Source organism: Leptinotarsa decemlineata, unplaced genomic scaffold (genome assembly GCF_025532065.1).
Source record: "Leptinotarsa decemlineata unplaced genomic scaffold, Ldec_3_MD MMD2_tig00026328_RagTag_RagTag, whole genome shotgun sequence".
In the NCBI taxonomy this organism is placed as follows: Eukaryota; Metazoa; Arthropoda; class Insecta; order Coleoptera; family Chrysomelidae; genus Leptinotarsa; species Leptinotarsa decemlineata.
Genome location: NW_027412688.1, coordinates 23,518,285 through 23,539,767, shown reverse-complemented (window position 1 = coordinate 23,539,767; position 21,483 = coordinate 23,518,285). Strand labels below are relative to the sequence as shown.

Genomic DNA, 21,483 nt, shown 5'->3' with positions numbered 1-21,483 from the left:
CTTTAGGTCGATGATGGTCCCTATCTTGCACTGACGAGTGGCTAAGGAACCCGAAACCAGTCTGCAAGTGTGCCCGTTCCAAAATTGAAGGTCGACCCTTTCAGTTGTATTGCCAACTGTATATGCCGGAAATTTTCTGTGAAGAATCCTGCACTGACACCTGTCGGATATAATTCATAGCCGTTCGTGGTATAAGCCAGTGGAGAAGTTGTTTTCTGATAGGCGTCAGTTCATTCAATCTACTGAATCAAACTCCTGAGAGTGATTCAATATTAATGACCAACTTATACACAAAAAATATATTATTTAGCAATCACACTCGCTAAAACGAAAACATAAATTCATTTCACTACTTCACTAATCACAAATCTCTTAATTATTGAACAAATATTTCGAACATTAAACAGATATAGACTTTTTTCTTACCCATTATTTCATGACATGCTTTGCGTGGGCTTTAGATTCATGACTCATTACCTGTAAATAAGCCTTGAAAATGTTTAGAATTTGAAAGTTGTTTCCAAATATCAAAAGTAATAATTGAACTGACAGTTTGTTCGGAAATACATGGTGTCAATTTGAAAACTTCGCACCCGTAATATTTTCTTTTCAGTTAACAGTATGAGGAATAGAAAAAAGAGGTCAATTACATTGTCAAGTGGGACACTTTCAAGGACTATTTGTAGCCCTCGTCATTCAACACTTTAGGAGGGGTAGATGCTACCCTAAGAATTTTGAAAAAGAAGGATGGTCGAGTGACATATCATTTTGAATGGTGTTCAATTCTGGTTCCAATGGTACCCTGACTTATTATATTTTTCGAGAAATAGCGTTCTAAACTGACAGAAGTAATTATTAGTACGCCTATACCAGAACTAGTAAGAATATCAGGTGGTATGTTCCACCCCTTCATTAGGGGTTACATCAGCTCCAATTAATTTACGTAAAAAGTAGTCTAATAGTAAAACGTGAATAGTAGTTGTGTTTGGTAATTGCTCAATTTGTAATTCTCATTGCAGACAGTGTACAGAAAGTGTTTTCAGGTAGGTTAGGTCCAATGTGAGTGGGTCTATTCGATCCTCCACCGCAACCCGCAAGGTTTTTTTGTGGCTCACACTTATTCACACTCGACCAAATAAACCCAGCTTTTCAATGAAGCCGATTAGTTTGTATGGTGAGAGGTCTTTCAGGTCAGATGGTAAGAGTATGGCTCATCCGACCTCTAAATACTTGATTCGGTTCCCGGCGGAGCAGGCACAAAGTATGCTCTACTGTTTCATCGTTAATGAGGTAGTCGGATAGTAAAGGTGCAATATTCACACCTTGATACCCGCGATAAATTTTCCATATGAGAGTTTTGCCCGACAGCTACACCTGATGATGCCTTGGATTCAACTGTGCAGGGCGTTTTCGCCTTTGGTTTTGGTAAATCATTACTTGAGCGCAAACGTTTGCTTACCTGCTCAATGATGGGTTTGTTCGTCCACATGAGACAGATTCTGCGTACGTCGCTTAAGAATTTGGTGCAAGGCGGTTTTATAAGGTATCCTGCTCGTGAGGAGACGACTCAGTCGTTTCCTAGCTGCACCACCAAACTCTTTTTTTGGTTCAGTTGTTGGATCAAGAGTTGGAGAGTTGGGAAGCTCTCTCTCCTGCTCCAAATTTACAAGGAGGTCAGTTGGAGTCGTAAGCTCGACATCTATCTCCTCTGTAGACTCGCTCCTAATTCAAATTTACAGGGAGGTCAGGTGGAGTCGTAGGCTCAGTGTCATTCATCCTTTCGGCACGGATACACACACAAGTGATTCTGTTATTCCCGTATCCAGCGGGGTTATGTGGAAGCAGGCATCCAATGACCGGTTTGCTAAACCTCTTATAACTCACGACTAGAAACTCAAATGGATGCAGAAGATAATGAAATTTTGCAGGAAGATCTGTTACATTTTCAGCAGCACGGTGCTCCCCACCTCATTATTTTCTTTCCGTCCGACAGTCTTTGAACGAGAGATTTCTGGATAGATGGATTGGCAGAAGGGGAGCAGTTGAATGGCCTCCGAGATCACCGGATTCAACACCCTTTGATTTTTTTGGGTCCATCTTGAATCCGTTGTTCATTAAACACAACCTTCTTATATTGAAGAACTCAAAAGACGAATGCCAGGTAATTCCTAATGAAGTTTTCCATAATAGGGAAAACTTCATTAGGGGAATTCGAAAACAGACCTAATTACTGTTTAGAGCAAAAATAAAGACACTCATGTTTATGAGGTAAGCGTAAGTATGTTTGAAATGTCTTTCTCGCGAATACAATTTTATTTTGTAAAAGGACTAACCAACAAATAAAAACTCCCGAGCGTAATACATTTATTTCTGTCATTCAAGAGTTGCAACAGTGTCATTTACTCTTCTATTTTTATTAAAAGGAGTCATATCAATGATGTATCTCAGAATAGGCAAATTCTAATTATATGTGTGAGTTTTGAACGCTATTTTTCGGAAACTGCTCATCAAAAAATAAAAATTCAGGGTATCATTGAACGCCAGGTGAAACTTGAAAACCCTTCCCAGTTGAGATTCTAAGGGTAGCATGTACCCCTCCTTAGGGGATGAATCATAAGGGCTACAAATATTTCTTGATAGTGTCCCCCTTGACTATAAAATTGACCTGTTTTATATTCGATATTATTCAATAGGAGGAGGATATTAAGGGTGGGAAGTTTTCAATTTTACACCCTGTATATAGTTTCTAAAGAGAAATAAGAATGAAAACATGGACTAGGGAAGTGAAACCGGTATACACTAGAAACTTATAATGTAGGGAAGAAATTGATATTTTATTAAAGTTCACTACAGCAAACTCACATACACAATTGTGGAGTGGTTGGTAAAACATGAAATTTGTATACAAAGTTGCTGAATTCCAATAACACTGATGCATTTCTTTTTCTACCATTTGAATTCCAAAATAATTGAACTTCTATAAAATGCATGGATTATAAAAAAAAATTCAGGTTGCCTCTTGATTTTCACTATATCACTCTCATTCAGTATATCCCTATTTGAAACATCCCCTATACAAGTCATAGAAAAAGTATAGTATTCTACTCGTGAGAAATGTTAATTCTCGCTCGAATGATTGACGACACTCTCCTCGCGTTGACAAACATTTCGAAATTTTCACTTCTATCTCGTTAAATGAGAGACTATGAATAGATTCTCCATGAATATTTCCTCACAGGTAGAGCTTTCTCCGAAACAAACATTTTTGGTGAACTGGTGGGAGGGAACTCGGTCAGTTCCAAATCTTGATTGATGTCACGGAAGTTGTTCTGAACATCTCACTGAGTAGTTTAACCTCGTCAAGGGTATTAATCGCTCTCATTATAATTCAAAGTTAATTCTGCTTTCATGAGTTAAACTTGTTTTTTTGCTCAACGTCAACTGCGCTCAAAGAGGCAGAGAATTTGTTTGCCTTCAAGTGAAACACTTCCATTATCTTCTTGTCTACATTATTCAGGATATAAAGCATCCAGCTCACTACGCTGCAACAAATTATTGTTTTAATAATTCAAACAGCTCCAGGCGACGAGGATGTGGAAAGATTTTGAGCCAACCCTCGAAGATAAACACGCTGTGCTGAAATCTTTGATGTCCAAATATTAACAATGAGATTTGCAGGCATACACTCCAATTCGAGAAAATCTTGAGAAAAAAGTAATGGCAATGATAAAATTGTATGAAGTTCCGATGTTCTCTTTAATTTTCAGTTGCTAGTGAGATCTTCAATCCTCAACTAGTTATCGAAAAAAATATAGTACAACATGATGATGTGAAAAAAATTTGGGGTGATATTGATATCATTCAATTCCAGTTCTAGGTTTGAAACAACACACTATGTAAACTGTATATTGCTCGAAATCAATCAATCAATCAATCAATAATTTAAAGTCAGTACATAGTTAAATTTGACAAATAGTAATCTATATAACACAGATCGACGAAGACAAAAATGTTCTCAACACAAAAAGTGAGCATCATCGTAAAAATAGTTTTATTAAGATATCTTATTACAATCTAAAATAAGAATATGCAGGGTGTCAATTTAGTATGTACCATAAATTCAACAGACGATTCTTTAGGTTATTTTAAGACGCAATGTTCATATAAACATGGGTCCGCAAATTCTTCTTTCTCAAAATACAGGGTGTTAAAATAAAAATAAAAATAAAAAAAAAGTTATTCGTAAATATCTCAAATATCCTTCACCAAATTTCGTTGTGATTTGGCAATGGTATTTATAACATTAAAGAGCTGATTTCGCCAGAACGCAATTCAATTTATCAAGTCCAGTGGCGTCTCGAGCGGGATTTGAACGAATATTTTTGACTTAAAAATGTACGCCACTGACTTTTGTGCAATTTTTATCATTTCCTTAGACTGAGCAATTAAGAATACAACTTTTTTGCCTTCTGAATTTTTTTCGTATCTTGCTTAGTTTTCAAGAAAAAAAAGTCGACCTAATTGCATATCCCTGGACCTCACAAGGAATAATGTTTCTTCTGGAAATTATTATTTTTACAATTTTTCATTATTAATTATTCAACAATAACAACAAATATAAAATAATATTAATACCTAGACTAACGAATTGCACTAAATCAAGTGTTGGAAATGGCCTCCTTCGGCTTCAATACAACCGTCTAGCCGCCGCATCATCGAATTTCCCACTCTTCTGAAAATACCATAAATAATAATCAAAGGTTGCCTTGAAAAACGATTGCAGCATTCAATAAACAACTTGATAAGTGTTGTCAACTTTATAAGCTTTTAATTTATAATTGTTATAAAAAGAGTGTTTAGTGGTTATTTTTCGAACCATTTTTGTAAAACATGGTTCAATTCACTAACGATGAAATGGCAGATATGCATTTCTGTTATGGAATGGCTCACGGAAACTCGAATGCTGCAAGACGCATTTACCCTGAAAGATTTCCTCAGCGTTTTGTACGTCTCCATGCACGACTTTCTGAAACAAGCAGACGGTTGTTGGTTGCCTGCAACGGTACGAACAGTTCAAATTGAAGAAGCTGTTTTAAATGAGATTGAAGTAAATCCTCATACCAGTACTCGGAAAATAGCTGAAGAACTGAATAATAGCCATGTCACAGTGTGGCAGATTTCAAGAGCCCAGCAGCTATATCCCTATCATATGCAACGTGTGCAAGCTCAATTGCCCAGAGATTTGCCTGTAAGGCAAGCTCTTTTAATTGGTTACGCGGTAAAATAATAAGAAATCCAGGTTTCTTAAGTCGAATATTGCTAATAGATGATGCTTATTTTTCTCGCAATTCAATCATTAACTTCCACAACAATCACATTTGGATCGAAAACAATCCACACGCCTTGATAGAAAATATTTGGGTTGGAATTGTCGGTGACCATCTCATTGGGCCTCACTTTCTTCCACCTAGACTTAATGGAGAAGAATACGGAAGGTTTTCAGAATTTGTTTTACCTGGACTTTTGGAAGAAATTCCAGTCATGGAAAGATTCCGTATGTGGTACATGCAAGATGGTGCACCACCACACTTTAGTGTAGTGGCACGGCAATTTCTAAATGAAAATTACCATAATCGCTGGATTGGGAGAGCAGGCCCACACCCATATCCACCTCGCTCGCCCGAAATGAAAACCTTAGATTATTGTCTCTGGGGGCACCTTGAAGCGTTGGTATACAAAACTACTATTAGAAGTGAAGAGGATTTACGGAATAAAATCATTAATTCATGTGACATAATAAAAAAAACGCCAGGTATTTGTAGAAGAGTGCGAAATTCAATGATGCGGCGGCTAGACGGTTGTATTGTCGCAACTCAGTTCTCGCTTGGCTATTAACGAGAGGATTTTTATTTGCTGTTTCACCCATTCATTCATTCATCCAAAATAATGAAAGAACTCATTTGAATCTTAATTGAATATTTATTGTAAAAGAAACGGAAAAAATACTTTAAATAAACTCAAACTCAAATGTTAATAAGAAAATAATACATTAAAACAATCAAAAACTTACATTATACTGCCACCCAGCAGGATCGAAGAGAAGGAGATGTGCTGCATTGCTGATGATTAATCGATACTCAAATGAATACTGAATACTGTCTGTTGACTGTTAACTGTCAATGATCTTGACCTCCCTCAATATTTATAAAGAATTATATGCTGACATTGCGACTTTGATTCGGTCACTGTACTGAGGTAAAATGCACAGCATGCAATTTGTGCCAAGTTTGCGTATTTGGAGATTGTTTTATATTACATATCCTGTGATCGGATCAATTTCGATGTCTATGAACTTGAAATATCAAAAGATGGAATTCTCAATACTGAGTGTTCTTGTGTTAAAATATTGAAGTGAGGTTGGAATATCTTTCAATTCATATATTTACTTAAATGAATCTGAATTATTTCATGTTTATTTCCTATATTTGACAATATTGAAGCCGAAGGAGGCCATTTCCAACACTTAATTCAGTGCAATTCGTTAGTCTAGATGTTAATGTTATTTATTATTTGTTGTTATTGTTACATCATGAATTATGAAAAATTGTAAAAATAATAATTTCCAAAAGAAACATTCAACTCCTCATTATTCCTTGCGAGGTCCAGGGATATGCAATTAGGTAGACTTTCTTTTCTTAAAAACTAAGCAAGGTACGAAAAAAAATCAAGAGACAAAAAAGTTGTATTTCTAATTGCTCAATTCAAAGAAATAATAAAAATTGCAAAAAAGTCGTTGGCGCATATTTTTGTGTCAAAAATATTCGTTCAAATCCCGCTTGAGACGCCACTGAACTTAATAAATTGAATCACGTTCGGGCTAAATTAGCTTCTCGATATAATAAATACCATCGCCAAATTACAACAAAATTAGGTAAAGAATGTTTGAGATATTTACGAATAACTTTTTTTTATTTTTATTTCAACACCCTGTATCGAAGGGTGTTCGCTTACACGAAGAGGTTACACCTCTCGAAGCGAAGCAGTAACTCGTCTTGATAATGCCATCTGAGATGATGGCGAAACGTCGACTATCGAATAGTAAACAACGGATGAACACCCGGAAAAACAACACATCATATATATATATATATATATATATATATATATATATATATATATATATATATATATATATATATATATATATATATATCAAAGGGGTATATTTTTACGAGCGAATAATTTTTGGAGAAGAACGGTTTTTGGCTTCATTTAAAAAAAAAAATTAAAATATGTTTTTACGGTAACTAGGTGCCGCACCCCTACAAAAGATAACCCCCAAAAGTCGAAATTTGTGCGATGTGAGGATTAACGAGGTCTTTACTTTCACTGTGTGATTCCTAACACGGGAAATTTCCCACAGTTTTTGTGTTATAATTTCAATTGCTTCAGATGAGAAACAAATACCTCCAAGACAAAAAATCCAACAGAACTGTGTCTGTGTTTCAGGTTTGAGTCCCTTTTCATTGAGTACACTTTCTATTCTAAACAATGAATCTGGAAAAATCGAATCTTGAATAGGAGTCATCTTGAATGGAGTTTGTTATCAGAAGTCATAGTAAAATATAGACTGTTCAGACTCTCAATGAAGAATATAATCGCGATTTAGTATGTAAGTATCAAATATCTGCTGAAAATATCCCAGTAAACTAGTGGTTAACAAACTGGAATATATTGAATTTCCTCACAGGATATCCAAAGGTAATATTCGTGATGTGACTGTTTTTTTCCAATTATCATTTTCAATGAAACAAAGGATTCTGAAAAAATATCGAGAAGAGCAGCTGATACTAGCTGCAGCTGCAAATCGCAAGGACTGAATAACTGCTTCAATGATTTTATATGGTTAGACGGGGCAAAATTTCTCCAAGAACGGAATGTACAATCGAAGTAATAGTCATGACAGGACTTTGGAAATATGGTTCTGGGAGTCATGAAGCTTTTACATGTTTTGTGGATTACAAAAGGAAATAATGATGCCAAATACCAAAAATAGTATACGATGCAGAAAAATTTAAAGTCGTCTCATAATTTACTCTACTACACTCCACTACACTACACTTCGAGATATAATGGACTTCTTTTTCTCTACTCGACTGTTACGTCTTTATTGTTATGCACATACGGAATATTAGTAAGAAATATTCAATATGGTAGTCTAAATGGGATACTGAATGGGATACCGCAGACTGAGAATGAGAGAACTTGGTGACAACAGGATACTGCTTTTGATCATGATACAGGGAGTGTCGAAAAAAATCTGAAAATGAATGGGATAGGTGACCATTGAAGGCCTATACTTTTTCTACTCCGTTCGTCAGTCGGGTTATAACATCGCAAAGTTATGTTTTGGTGGATTTTGAAAAAAACGAACAAACCACCAGAAATATCATGAAAAAATGAGAACCGCACTGGTTTCCAAATGCCTATACAGATTCGAAGAGCATCCAACTATTTCTTCATGATGAGCTGTATTGAGAATGTTCAACAAATTGGAGCCCCTCCTACCATTTGCTGGATGATGATCTGTTTTTATGTTCAAGATGTGGAAAGATTGAACTTTTGATTGTTTTCATTTTCAGTACAATAAAAAAGACATATTTTTGTTTATTTATTCATTCTTTTACAAAATACGGATTTAGGTGGGATTTTGCTTCGGTTTCTCTTGAATAATGATACGATATAATAAAACAAATACCTCCAGAATAGTTTATTTCAAGTTTACCTATATAATACTATATAATACAAAGTGTTATTAATATTTCCATTATGTTTTTAGGAAATGGGAAACAGTTATATTTAAATGACTCTCACATACTTTGTTTTTGGAAATCTTATAGGAAAATTTCAATCATTGACAAATGACACCGTGTAGTGAAAATACATCAGTGCAAATACGAACACAAATGAATGGTGTATACTAAAATAATGATCTTCAATTCTATATTTCGAGGATATGGGATACAAAATCACAACTGGAAAAAACTGGATGTATTTCCCTCGAATAGACTTCAATATGTTATTTTACTAAATACCTATATTATTAGCGGAAAATAGTTTTGAACTCGAATATTGTCTAGAGTAGAGTAATACAAAAATTTGTCATCAGAGACATTATTAGTTGAAAAAAAAACTTGAATTCAAGCAAAGTCAGAGAAGAAGTCCTACCTTGAAACCCCTCAAATTGTCCACCACACAAGCTAGTAACGCATCTCTTCCAACGGTAACTGTGACATTCGGTATTGGCTCTGCAAATCGTGGGAAGGCCAAATCTGAAAAAGAGATGATCCGTGAAAGTAACTATTTGGGAAGCGAATTGGTGTCTTGAAATGATAGTCAAGTTGTAAAGGAAACTTAGCAACATGTAGAAAAATATAAAGAACATTCTTCCCACTACAGAAGGTGATTATGTCTCCTTACATGTTTTTTTTTATCATCTCTGTCAGTATATGTTTCTTTGGTTTTCTCTTGAAAAATATCCGAAGAACGTTAATGTATACAGGACCCACATGAAAGTTAAAATATACAGAACTTTGTCCAAGAATGTGGATCACGTTTATATAATTGTCAAGAATGGATGAAAGCTCACTTTCCTCTTCTTATGATAAGTTAAATGATTGAGATAATTGAAAATTGTCAAGTTGTATCTATCTAATTGTGGAATGTTGTTCTGAAGATTTTGCCAGAGTGTGGCAAAGAAGCAATGGTTACTTTGTTGATTCTTCCGTGAAATATCGTCTAGATAACTTATTGACCTTCCTCAGGAAAGCAGTACAGAAAGATGAGTAAGTTATTATCAATATCAGATAATAATTTACTCATTTTGAGATAAATGTGAAAACGAAAAAACACCTTAATTCTTCTGCAAAATCACTTCAGGATCAATGAATAGAGGAAAAACGTTACCTCTGTATAGTAGTGTGAACCTCATTTAGCGAAATTAATTGCAATGAATCCAAATTGAGGTAGAAAGCTCTTCAGCTATCACTTCTCCATCTTTTTACAAAAAATATTCATCTGAAACTTACTTCTATGGATGATCTACACATATTTGTAAAGATTACTTTCTGAACTTAACACCTTTATTGTCCATGTTCAACAAATATAGAATGGTAAGCAACATATTCAGTACCGAAATTACGAAAAATAGAAACTACTTATCGATACAGTCTATAAATAATTATTCGGTTGATTTCAGAAAAGACAAAGCATCTGACAAATCCCAAATCTATTCTTCTGTTAACTAGTTATTTACCTCTTTCTGAACTACAACCCTCAGAAGTTGAAACTTTTGAGAGCTAAGATTAAGGAGGGTTTATACTTCAGCGTGAGATTCTAAGCAAATGTCCGGTATTAGCCAAAGAAGTTTCCACTATGTGGAGAAGTCGGGAGAGCTAAATATTCTCGAGGAATTTTTTTTTCTCCACAATAATTCATATGTTTCTGAGGTTTTTGGAAAATTCCACATATAGTCAGTGAGCATACTTGAAGACTGGCTATAAATCAAATCATCTAAAGGAACAATTCGTTCAGGCCAGTCTCAACACCCTACACAGTAGGTTAATGGACTGACACCTATCAAAAAACAACTACTCCCCTGGCTAATACCACGAAGGGCGTTGGATTATATCCGATAGATGCCAGAGAAGGATTTTTCACTAAAGTTATTCCTGCATATGCTGTTGGCGATACAAATGCCGCAATAGATTTTCAATTATTGGAACACACTTGCAGACCGGTTTCGGGCTATTTGGACACTCGTCAGTGCAAGATAGTGTCTATCATCAACATAAAGTCGATGATTTCCGATAATTGAAAATCGAATTCTCTCAGAGTATCGAGTGGTTACCTCGTTCACAGGCAGATGAGGCGACGACAAATCAGTTGTTTGTTGTCTGTTTCAGCCTAGTTCGAGGAATGATACTCTGAAAGAATTCGATTTTCAATTATCGGAAATCATCGACTTTAGGTTGATGATAGACGATCACTACTAGTAGGAGTAGCGTCGGTTGGGGCAGACGGTGACGTCATCACACCAGCCAGGTTGCCTCTCAGCAAGGTATCCAGTCAACCAAATTGTCACGTGGTGTCCTGTCACCAAGTGGTGAACCAATCAGAGTGTACCAAATTGTCACGTATCGTCCTCAAACTGTCACGCATAATCAGAGCGCATGCTTGTGCATCATTGTGGAGGGAGATTCGAATTTTCTGTGTACATAAATAGTTCAGGCAGACAGACACGCCGTCACGGCAGTTTAGACATAGTAGTTAAAATAATTAAAAAAGTTAATAGTTATGACAATTGAACCCAGGACGTCCGCTTAGTAGACATTGTCCTTAGCCTCTACACCAACATAAGATATTGAAATTAACTGCGAATGATGCGTATTAACAGCGTTAGTTTTATAAGAAATTGACTTATTCATTATATTTGACAACATTTTTGATTTCCGTAGAATGTAATCGTCATTATCATGTTGAAGATACGCGTTGTGGACTCAACGTGGGGGCAATGAGGGTATTCGACAATGACATTTCGAAATACGTTGTTTTGCATGAGTTTCGACAGTTTTGTGTTCGTTTTTTGTGCTACCGTTTTTCGTGTGACAGTTTTCTGTGTTTTCGACCGTTTTTCGTTCGTTTTCCGTGCTACCGTTTTGCGTGCGACCGTTACGCGTGTGACCGTTTTTTCTGCGTTTTCGACAGTTTTTCGTGCGACCGTTACATGTGTGACCATTGCGCGTGCGTTTTCGATCGTTTTTCGTTCATTTTCAACAGTTTTTCGTGCGACCGTTTTCCGTGCGGCCGTTTTCCGTGCGTTTTCGATCGTTTTTCACTACCTTGCACTGACAAGTTGTATCGCCAACAGCATATGCAGGAATAACTTCAGTGAAGAATCCTGCACTGACACCTGTCGGATAATAATCAATGCCCTTCGTGGGACAACTACTCCCCTTAGCCAGGGGAGTAGTTGTTTTCTGATAGGTGTCAGTCCATCAACCTACAGTGCAGGGAGTTGAGACTGGCCTGAACAAATTGTTTCTTCGGATTATTTGTTTTCGAAAAATAAAGAAACCGGAATAAATTTCCATTTTGTAGCACTGAAGTTCCCTGAAAAAATGAAACTATTTTGAGTCATTTCATCAAAATTCTATTTAAATATGAATCGAAACCATTTGTCCCAGTAATAGTTACAAATAAACACAAAGCGAAGTTTGAGAAATGACCACGAAAGGTATTCAATTTATATCTGATTAACGGTGATTATTTTCTCCAGACCGATAAAATGATGAAAAAATTGAAGGACATCAAAACAGAGTTTTACAGCGATGAAATAATTCTTCCCAAAACAACGATACAACTGACAGACATGAAATAACATCTGTATTATTACTTTTGCAACATGGAACGTGACTCTCAGGGCCCATTTATCTGTTTGAAATATGTTCAAAATCTGTTTTCCGTTAAAAAATGTCACTCTTCTACGAATGACAACTCTCAGAAGTCGAAATTATGCGAGATAAATACTAAGGAGGTTCTATCTGTCAACGTGTGATTTCTAACACGAGTTGGACGATGGGAAGTAAAAATCAATTATCCGGCCACGTGGATTGAACCACCGATTCACATATCGGTCGATTGAGTGAGTGGAGCAAACCAACCATGCCAACCCACCAGGCTACCGTCCACCATATACATACATACATGATCCAACGGAATCAAATAAACTAGGTTTTAACTCTGCATGAATTCTTCAACAGAAATTCGCATGTTTAATTTGATGCTATGATTATGAAAGTGGCTGAAGCTCAATGAAGCATGTGAATCGCCAATACAATGAACATATATAACAAAAAAAAACGAATTTCCGCACTTCACTGATTCACATAACCTCACAAAAATTAGACAGCAATCTTTCAGTTCAAACTCCACCTTGAATGCCAATATTGGGAAATCTTAATATCTTAGTCGAATATATTAGTTCAATAAGACATTGATTAGAATCGAAACAGTATTCTAAGGAGTTGCAATTTCATTTTAATCGAACAGAATACGCAACGTTGATGCATCTAACCGCGTCAAGTCGGGTGACTCGGTGATTTAATCTCATTGGTGGAAAATACAAGTTTGGTCATTTACGTACTCTGTTCATATATTCCAACATGTGTCTATCGATTGTATTTTCGAATAAATGTTTCTTCTGTAATTGCTCGTAAGTCATTCTATTTGAGGATAAATATTCTGCTTGAATCAATGCAATGGAATATTCTCATATATATTTGAAGAAATCTTCTTTAAAATACTAATCGAGCAAGCAACAATAGATAAAATCACTCGTGTATTCGTGATTTTATCTTGCGAAAAACTGATTGAATAATATACATTCTGAACAAAATCAGAGTAACTTGATTCCACTCATTCGTAATTATGAATTTCTCAAGCGGTTCTCCGTTTGTCCTTTTTCTTCCCTGAGATGAGAATCTCTTTGGGAAATCAAATTTGCCCAACGAGAATTCTGAGAAGGCTAGAGCTGGTGATCAAAACTTCACAAAATTCAGAATTCCACTACAACCACAGGCAGATGGTTGAATTGCAACAACAGCCATAGAAAATCAAATCAGCTCAATATCAACAAAGCGTCTGTTTCTGATGAAGTACCCGACATTGTACTTGAAAAAGTGCGCAGCAGTATTTTGCAGACTTTTCAACCTGTCCTACAAGGAAGGGATTTTTCGTTCTTGTTGAAAGATTGCTCGCCTTTAGCCTATTCCGAAAAACAGCAAGAAAAATATTCCAACTAACTATAGACAAGTTGCTTTGCTATCAGTGATATTATAAATCATGGAGAAAGCCGTAAACCACCACATCCTTGAATATTTGGAAGACTTCAACATCTTGAGCGATCATTAATATGGCATTCGGAAATAAATATCAACAGACGACCTTCTATTGTATGTCACCCACATTTGGAATAACGCAATCGATAAACATGGAGAGTTAATAGCTGTTGCGCTTGTTATTTCTAAGGCATTTGACCGTGTGTGGCATGAGGATTTGCTGGCCAAAGTACTATGCTTTAGCTTGTCGGATCATTTCTGTGTATGGTTCTACAGCCATACACGAATACTTTCACCATCAACGCTGGTGTTTCTCAGGAATCCATATTGTCTCCAACCTCATTTTTATTGTTTGTCAACGACCTAATGGAACCTAATGGAAAAAACGAAGAATCTGATATATTGCTTTGCTGGCAAGAGCACACTGGTCTTGTCATTCCATTTGGATTCCAGGACATTGGCTGCGGATGCACACCTTCACCGGCAGCAGGAGGTTACATATCTTAATGAAGATCTTAAGTGATGTCGAATTGGGGAGGAAACTAACCAGGTTCAATTCAATGCCACAAAAATCCACCCATCGATTTTCTCCAGAAAGAACGAGATATAATAATCTCAGGATAGACTCAGGCTGCTTCAGAAACGCTTGGAACATTGTACCAAACCAGAAAAACTTTTGATGCTTTATGAAGCTCAGGTCATACCTTCTTTGGAGTTGCTGGATGCCATCCAGAAAAGAACCTTTCGCCTAACTAATAATATATTCTAATATTCATATGAGTGAGTTCAAAAGACTTAAGAGAGTCTCAAAGAAGTGAAAAGTTTACTCAAATTAAAACGGTAAACTATTATGCTTGACAGTTAACACAATCACGAAAAATTTGCTTGGTAGTCATTTGATTTTTGAACATTTTCCAAGGTTTTTCTAGGTATCAAAGAGGTTTTCAATAAATTAGTAAAACGTTACTTATGTGTTATTGTTAGTTCGCCATTATAACTCATTCATCTCTCTGACTTTCTCGAAATAATTGCAAATTTATGCTAATCTCATACACATAAACATATTTATTCGGAAAACCGCACCAAACATTGTGCCAACAATATTAGATTAAAGTTAATTATCATGGGTGAATTAGAACGTTCGTTTCGCAACAGACAAAACCTCATTTGCCTTTTGCCCCTCCAGTCACTGTCTAAATAGAATGTTGATATTCTGTTACCTCGCCAAGAATTTCCGGGTAATTATGTTCTGCTTTTCACCCGATCCTGGTTTCGGTTTCTGTTTGTTGAATAACACTAGAAAGCAAATGCCAAACGTGTGTGTAGAAGATAATGAATGTACTGAGAAAATAGAGCTCGAGCAATGTCATGTTCATATAAATTAGGTGGTTCATGAATGTTACTTGTTTGATCATGATTCATAGTAGTGTTCACGAAAACATACGCATATTCATAATTTTCTTATACATGATTCTCTCAGATTGAGATAAAATTGGGAATGATTCCAGGAGTCAATGGAGATAGACACAAGATTTTCTTATTAGTCAGTGGGCAATGCTTGAAGACTGGCAGTAAACCAAATCTAAAGAAATGAACTTTAAACGTTCAAGCCAGTCTCAAATATACCTACACAGTAGGTTGAATGGACTGACGCCTATCAGAAAACAACTACTCCCCTGGTTAATACCACGAAGGGCGTTAGATTATATCCGATATCGACATGTCGTTGAATGAATCCAGGGAATTAGTTGTTTTCTGATAGCCGTCAGTTCAGTCCATTCAACCTACTATGTAGCCTTATCCGAGACTGGCTCGAACGTTTAAAGTTCATTTCTTTAGATTTGGTTTACTGCCAGTCTTTAAGCATAGCCCACTGACAGATAAGAATGTTTTTCTTCCTTATTCAGAGGAATCGGGAAAATTTCGGATATACAGTTGATTAGTACCTCGTCCACTAGATGGAGTGACATTTTGTTGTTAGCTCCAACTAAAGAAGAGGAATGAAATACTCTGAAAGAATTCCGATTTTCAATTATGGAATATCATTGACTTCAGGTCGATGATGGCCACTATCTTGAACTGATGAATGGCTAATGAGCCCGAAACCTGTCTGCAAGTGTAGCTGTTCCAAAATTGAAGGTCGATTCTTTCTGTTGAATTGCCAATTGCATATGCAGGAAATTTTCTCGAAGATTCCTAAACTGACGCCTGTCGGATATAATCCAACGCTCTTCGTGGTATAAGCCAGGGGAGTAGTTGTTTTCTGTTAGGCGTCAGTCCATTCAACCTACTGTGTAGGTATATCCGAGACTGGCTTGAACGTTCAAAGTTCATTTCTTTAGATTTAGACACAAGATGTTTGAACTTCTGAAAAAGCTGGTCAGCCGCGGCAGCGAAACGCTAGGAAGAAATGAAATTCCAAAAATCGACGGCCTTCTACTATATCACTAATATTATTTAATCATGTTCAAGATGAGCTTATTGATGAATGTATTTAAAATGTATCTTTCCGTATTCCATTTATTAAACGTTTTGTAGAAGATCTGACTCTGACCATACCTGCAGATAGAAAAAGAAATTTGAAAGGTTTTCAGTTCAAATGATTTCAACATTCAGTTCACGATTGTAGGAACAATAAATAACTCTTCTATTCGAAATATGAATTAATTAAGGTCAGAACAAAATATTATTATCAGAGAGAATAAACATCTAGTAACAGATTCATTAATTACCATTCTCGTCATCCAAATATGATGGAGATAAATTGAATGGAATCATTAGAAACAAAATAATTGAAATTTCTGTTTCTGAATCACGGAACAGAAGATCATCAAATTTCAGGAAAATTCTTATCCAGAATTCTTATACCAAATCTTCAATGAACAGAATCTTTCAAAATAATGAGGAAGTTAAACACCACAACGTTACACCTCCATTCATATGTGAATCGCTGTCATACATGTCTCACTTGCGTTTACACAGTTAGTTTTATCAATTACTTTTCTTGGTTATTCACATTTTGTCTTCAATCGAGGACCGCCCGCCAGGAACTGACGATGCCCGATAGGCTGAAACAGCTGTATACCGGTGGCTCTTGAATTGAAATCAATATGGGAGTGATCAGAATAGTACTTATCTATTTATCTCCATAAAAGTGTGAAGTGAAAAGATGGGCAACACTCGTTTTCCGAAAGTAGGAAACAACACAACACGTAGTCAAAAACAGGAGCCAACCGCACATTTGTGGTTCCAGTTGGAAGACCTAGATGTAGCCTGGGAACTCTAGGTCTTCCTGAGTTAAATACGTCATTGGAAGAATATAAAGAATTGTCGAAAGTTATTGTCCATCACACCGTGAAATACAGAAATACAGTCCACATAATCAGAAAATAGTAAATATTGTTTTGTGGTTTCACCAATGTGACACTTCCTTAATATTATGCTGTTTTTTTTGTTAATTCGTATTCAATCTATTGTGGTCAATGTTGTTTTGACAATACTATCACATTGTAAGAAATATGACGTCAAATGCATGTAGGTTTACAAATTCAGTAACTTTGGAATATTGGCATATAGTGAACTATTTTCATTTCCACAGTAGTATATGTGTAGATAAATACATTTTCGTTTGAATGAAATTAATTCATATACAATTGAAATTTTATTCCAGGCTCCTGAACTAATTTAACTTCAGCAGCCGGACTATACGTTTATACATTTTCTACGACCAACCATAAACTTCCACCGGCTGGAAGACCAATGTCGATTCGTATCGAATAAATCATGCGAATCTACAAATTCAAGAGCTTCTCTTTCCATATTTCCGTAGGAGCTGAATAGCAATGAGGGAATATACGTTGAAAGGGCAAAGTGGAGAGACCCTTGTTGCTCTTATATACACTCATATGATGCTAAGGATCCTCTAAGTGAGCTAGAGAATGGAATAATGGGAAATCATCAAGTCGGACTTACGATGTGATGTTGGATTTTTCTTGTAAGGAATTGTGGGTGGATGTCGAGACCGCATATGTCCGGTTATGTGGTTTTGCAGTCGGGAATTCAAAGGAATGAATGCACCGCAACGAACAGATGTTTTCGAATGAGTCTTGTTGTTTGAGGACATTTACTGTTTGATAATTACTTCTTATGGGTTTCCGTAAATATAAGTTCCAGCCTATTTTTGAATATTTCTGATAAGGTTTCTTATGAATTGGGGTTGATGTTCATATTTCGCGGGCTACATACATTCGAATAGCGTTTTTGTTTTAGTGTTTTCAGCACGACCTTTATTTTCTTTCAGAGTGTAGATTTGTTAACAATTCATCAGACGTAGAAGTCCAAACCTTCAATTCTTTATAACTATCATAGCTAAAATGTGGAATTGAAGGCCTTCAGAGAAAAGTACACTTCTAGGCATTATACTCAAAATTAGTCCATGAATTATGGTATGAAAATTTCTGCTCTAACAGAAGCAGAAACCTTCAATAATGCCAATCTGAAAATATATGAACAACCCGAATACCCATATAAAATTTAACAGTATCTGCTACAGTTTTTGAGTTTTGATCACTTACGTTTCACAAGCATGGGAATGATTCGCGCTTCAAAAACTAACTTGGTTGAGAACAATTCGGTTGTATTGCAATTCACGAGAACGAGATCAAAAATAGGAGCATGTTCGCTCATAATGACGGAATAATTTTGATTGCATTCATTCACAGAAAAAAACGGATATATTTGCATCATAAATCTTCCATATACATACGACGTAATTTTGATGGCCACCGCTCCTCATCTGAGAAATAAAGTTGATACACCATCAAAGATAGACACACCTTCATATTGAATATTTGAAATAATTGCTTGTCCAGTTGTCTTTCTCCCTGCTTTTTTGATCATCCTATCGATCTATGGAAGAACTGATGGATACTATATGTACTAGGCCGGTGACATACTTTGCGATTTCCGAGCGGTGTTTTCCGGCGCGTATTCCAAGCGATTTTTTATTTTCATGCCAACCCCTGCATTTGAATGCAGAAAACATTTTCAATTTACAAAATAGATAATCTGGTTTTCGAATAGTCAAGACCATATATGTGAATTTATGAATAGCCCATTCATAGTGCTTTATAGCCAAAGATGTATCATCGAATTTACGGACACCATAACTGAGCTTCAAGCATGAGTTTTATAGGCATTGCAAACATTGTGCATCAAACTGTCGGATTTCATGAAAATAATATTATGTTTCGAAGTGAATACAACTGCCTCAAACTGCTATATGAACTCAAAATAAACATTTTCAGTCTTGAATCAAAGTATAATTTGAGACTTTCAATTTCGACTGAAAGTGGTGATTTTTGTATGTCGATGTGTAACTAAAATTATTTCAAAGCAGATTCCCTGTGAAATGAAAAATATTATTGCGTGTTATCCGTTTAATGATGTATTTTGCATTTGCTGATGAATTTGTATGAGTCCGATATGTGAATGCTGAGCAGTAGGGGCCCCAAAATGTAACCCCGAGGAACTTCTCTCTACAGATATCACTCTGGCTACTGTGAGAGAAATATGCCATAAATGAAGATGTAGCATCAACAGACAAAACAGAAGAGCGGAGTTTTGTGCACACGATTCCCTAAGTTATCAAACGTTTTGGTGTAGTACAGCAAAACCAGACAGGCCAGTTCACATTCATCTGTCGCTCTGTGAATTTCGTATCTGGTTGTTATGAGAGCAGTTGTGGTACTAGGTTAGGTTAGGTTAGGTGGAGGGTCTATTCGACCCTCCACCGCAACCCGCAAGGGTTCATTGTGGATCACACCTATTCACACTCGACCAAATAAACCCAGCTTATTGACTAAGCCGATTGGTTTGTATGGTGAGTTGTCTTTCAGGTCAGATGGTGAGAATATGGCTCTGCTCTGAACTCCTGATTCGGTCCCCAGCGGGGCAGGCACAAAATATGTGCTCTGCTGGTCCATCATCATCCAACAGTCCGAGTCTCTGCATATGATAATTCAAATGACAGTGACGTGTAAGAAGGCCTGTTAGATATCGTAGTTCATCCCAACTGTAGTTCAACAACTGTTTGATATCGAGCTTGAAGGGTGAATAAACGCCTTAGAGTGAGCCAGTCCTGGAAGATTCTGCCAGAAGCCCATAAATCTATTTGCCATCCAGGTAGTGTTCAATCTTTGTTTGGCAAAGCCTAAAACGATGCCAATGACAGGTTCTGGTCCGATGAGGCTGCTTGCAGCACCCTCTTTTGCAAGGGAGTTAGCAGCCTAATCGCCTTCCAGGCTAATATGGCCAGGAATCCAGACCAGAGACAATCTGTTAAGTTTTCCCATCGAGTCATGTTTGGAAATTTGCGCCAATTTTTGGCGTTACTCGGTAGGATCCAAGAGCTTCCAACGCCACTTGACTGTCCGAGAATATGTTTATTGACTTGTATATGAGGTTGGATTCTTTCAATCACTCCGCTCACGATTCAATAGCGTAGATTTCCGCTTGAAATACAGTCGCATAGGTTCCTAGGCAGGTGTTTTTGATCCATTTGTGAACCAACAACTATCTGCTCCTAATATTTCCTTCTCCAGGAGGATCTAGTCCTCTTAACTTGGGAACAGTACTTTATAAGGTAGTTCGTAGTTGACAGTTGGAAGTTGATATTAGAAGTCACTTCCAGAATACTGTAACTTCTAGTGTCAACCAACTCTGCATTAAACTGATTTGTGCGACTGGCAATATGCACAAGTCTATATGCAGAAGTCTATATGCAGTCCATTTAGCCTCTCTCTCTAGAAAAATGTGAAAAGTAGGTAGATCTAGGAGAATCTCTATGGCAGCTGACGGTGTGGTACTGATGGAACCACTGATTGCTGGATAAGCCTGTGTCTGTGAGCCAGAGAGCTTCGCCTGGACTGTTTTTCGTAAAACCTTTGGCCACCAGGCAATTGCATCATAAGTGATCACTGGTCTGACAATCATCACATGAATTCAATGGATTTGGGATCTAAACCCCAAGTTTCACCACAGATCCATTGACATGTCCATAGGGACAGTCTGGTTGAAACGATCACTTTTCCCAAGTGACCGTTCCAGGTGAGTTTTTATCAAGGACAATGCCAATATATTCCACCTCCGTTCCAAATGAAATGACCTCATCATTGAAGCAAAGTGGTGTTAGATCCTCCAATTTTCTCATCCACAGTTTTGCTGGGGTTGACAGACATCTGCTCCCTCAAGCACCAACTGTGAACAAATTCCATCGAGAGATGGATGATATTACAAGCTATCCTTCCCGACGTGGACTTTACCAAGATTACAAAGTCAGTTGTGGTACTGTGTTGTTGTCTAAACTCCCATGAATAGATGTGATGATAATTGTTCCTTCATGACTTTTTCAGCTTTCCTCAGCACCATTTCTGGATTTTTTCCCACTAAACTTCACGGATATTGTCACGTCCTCATGTAAGAGTTAATTTGCATAATGGAAAATTTTCTCATAGGGCAAGTTTTCTTTGAAGCTATACCTGTATCACGAGCAAATATCTGTTTTACGATACTACGTGTATGGAAT

General features: G+C 36.7%; 1 protein-coding gene across 5 annotated transcripts in view; it reads right to left on the bottom strand.

The window, feature by feature from the left end:
- LOC111515229 (neurotrimin) overlaps positions 1-21,483 on the bottom strand; it is a 371,220-nt gene that overhangs the window by 204,175 nt on the left and 145,562 nt on the right. For all 5 annotated transcript variants that reach the window (XM_074182669.1, XM_074182664.1, XM_074182666.1 and 2 more), the window contains exon 3: positions 9,229-9,332. In XM_074182669.1, the coding sequence (XP_074038770.1) occupies positions 9,229-9,332 (104 nt within the window). The remainder of the gene's footprint in view (positions 1-9,228; positions 9,333-21,483) is intronic.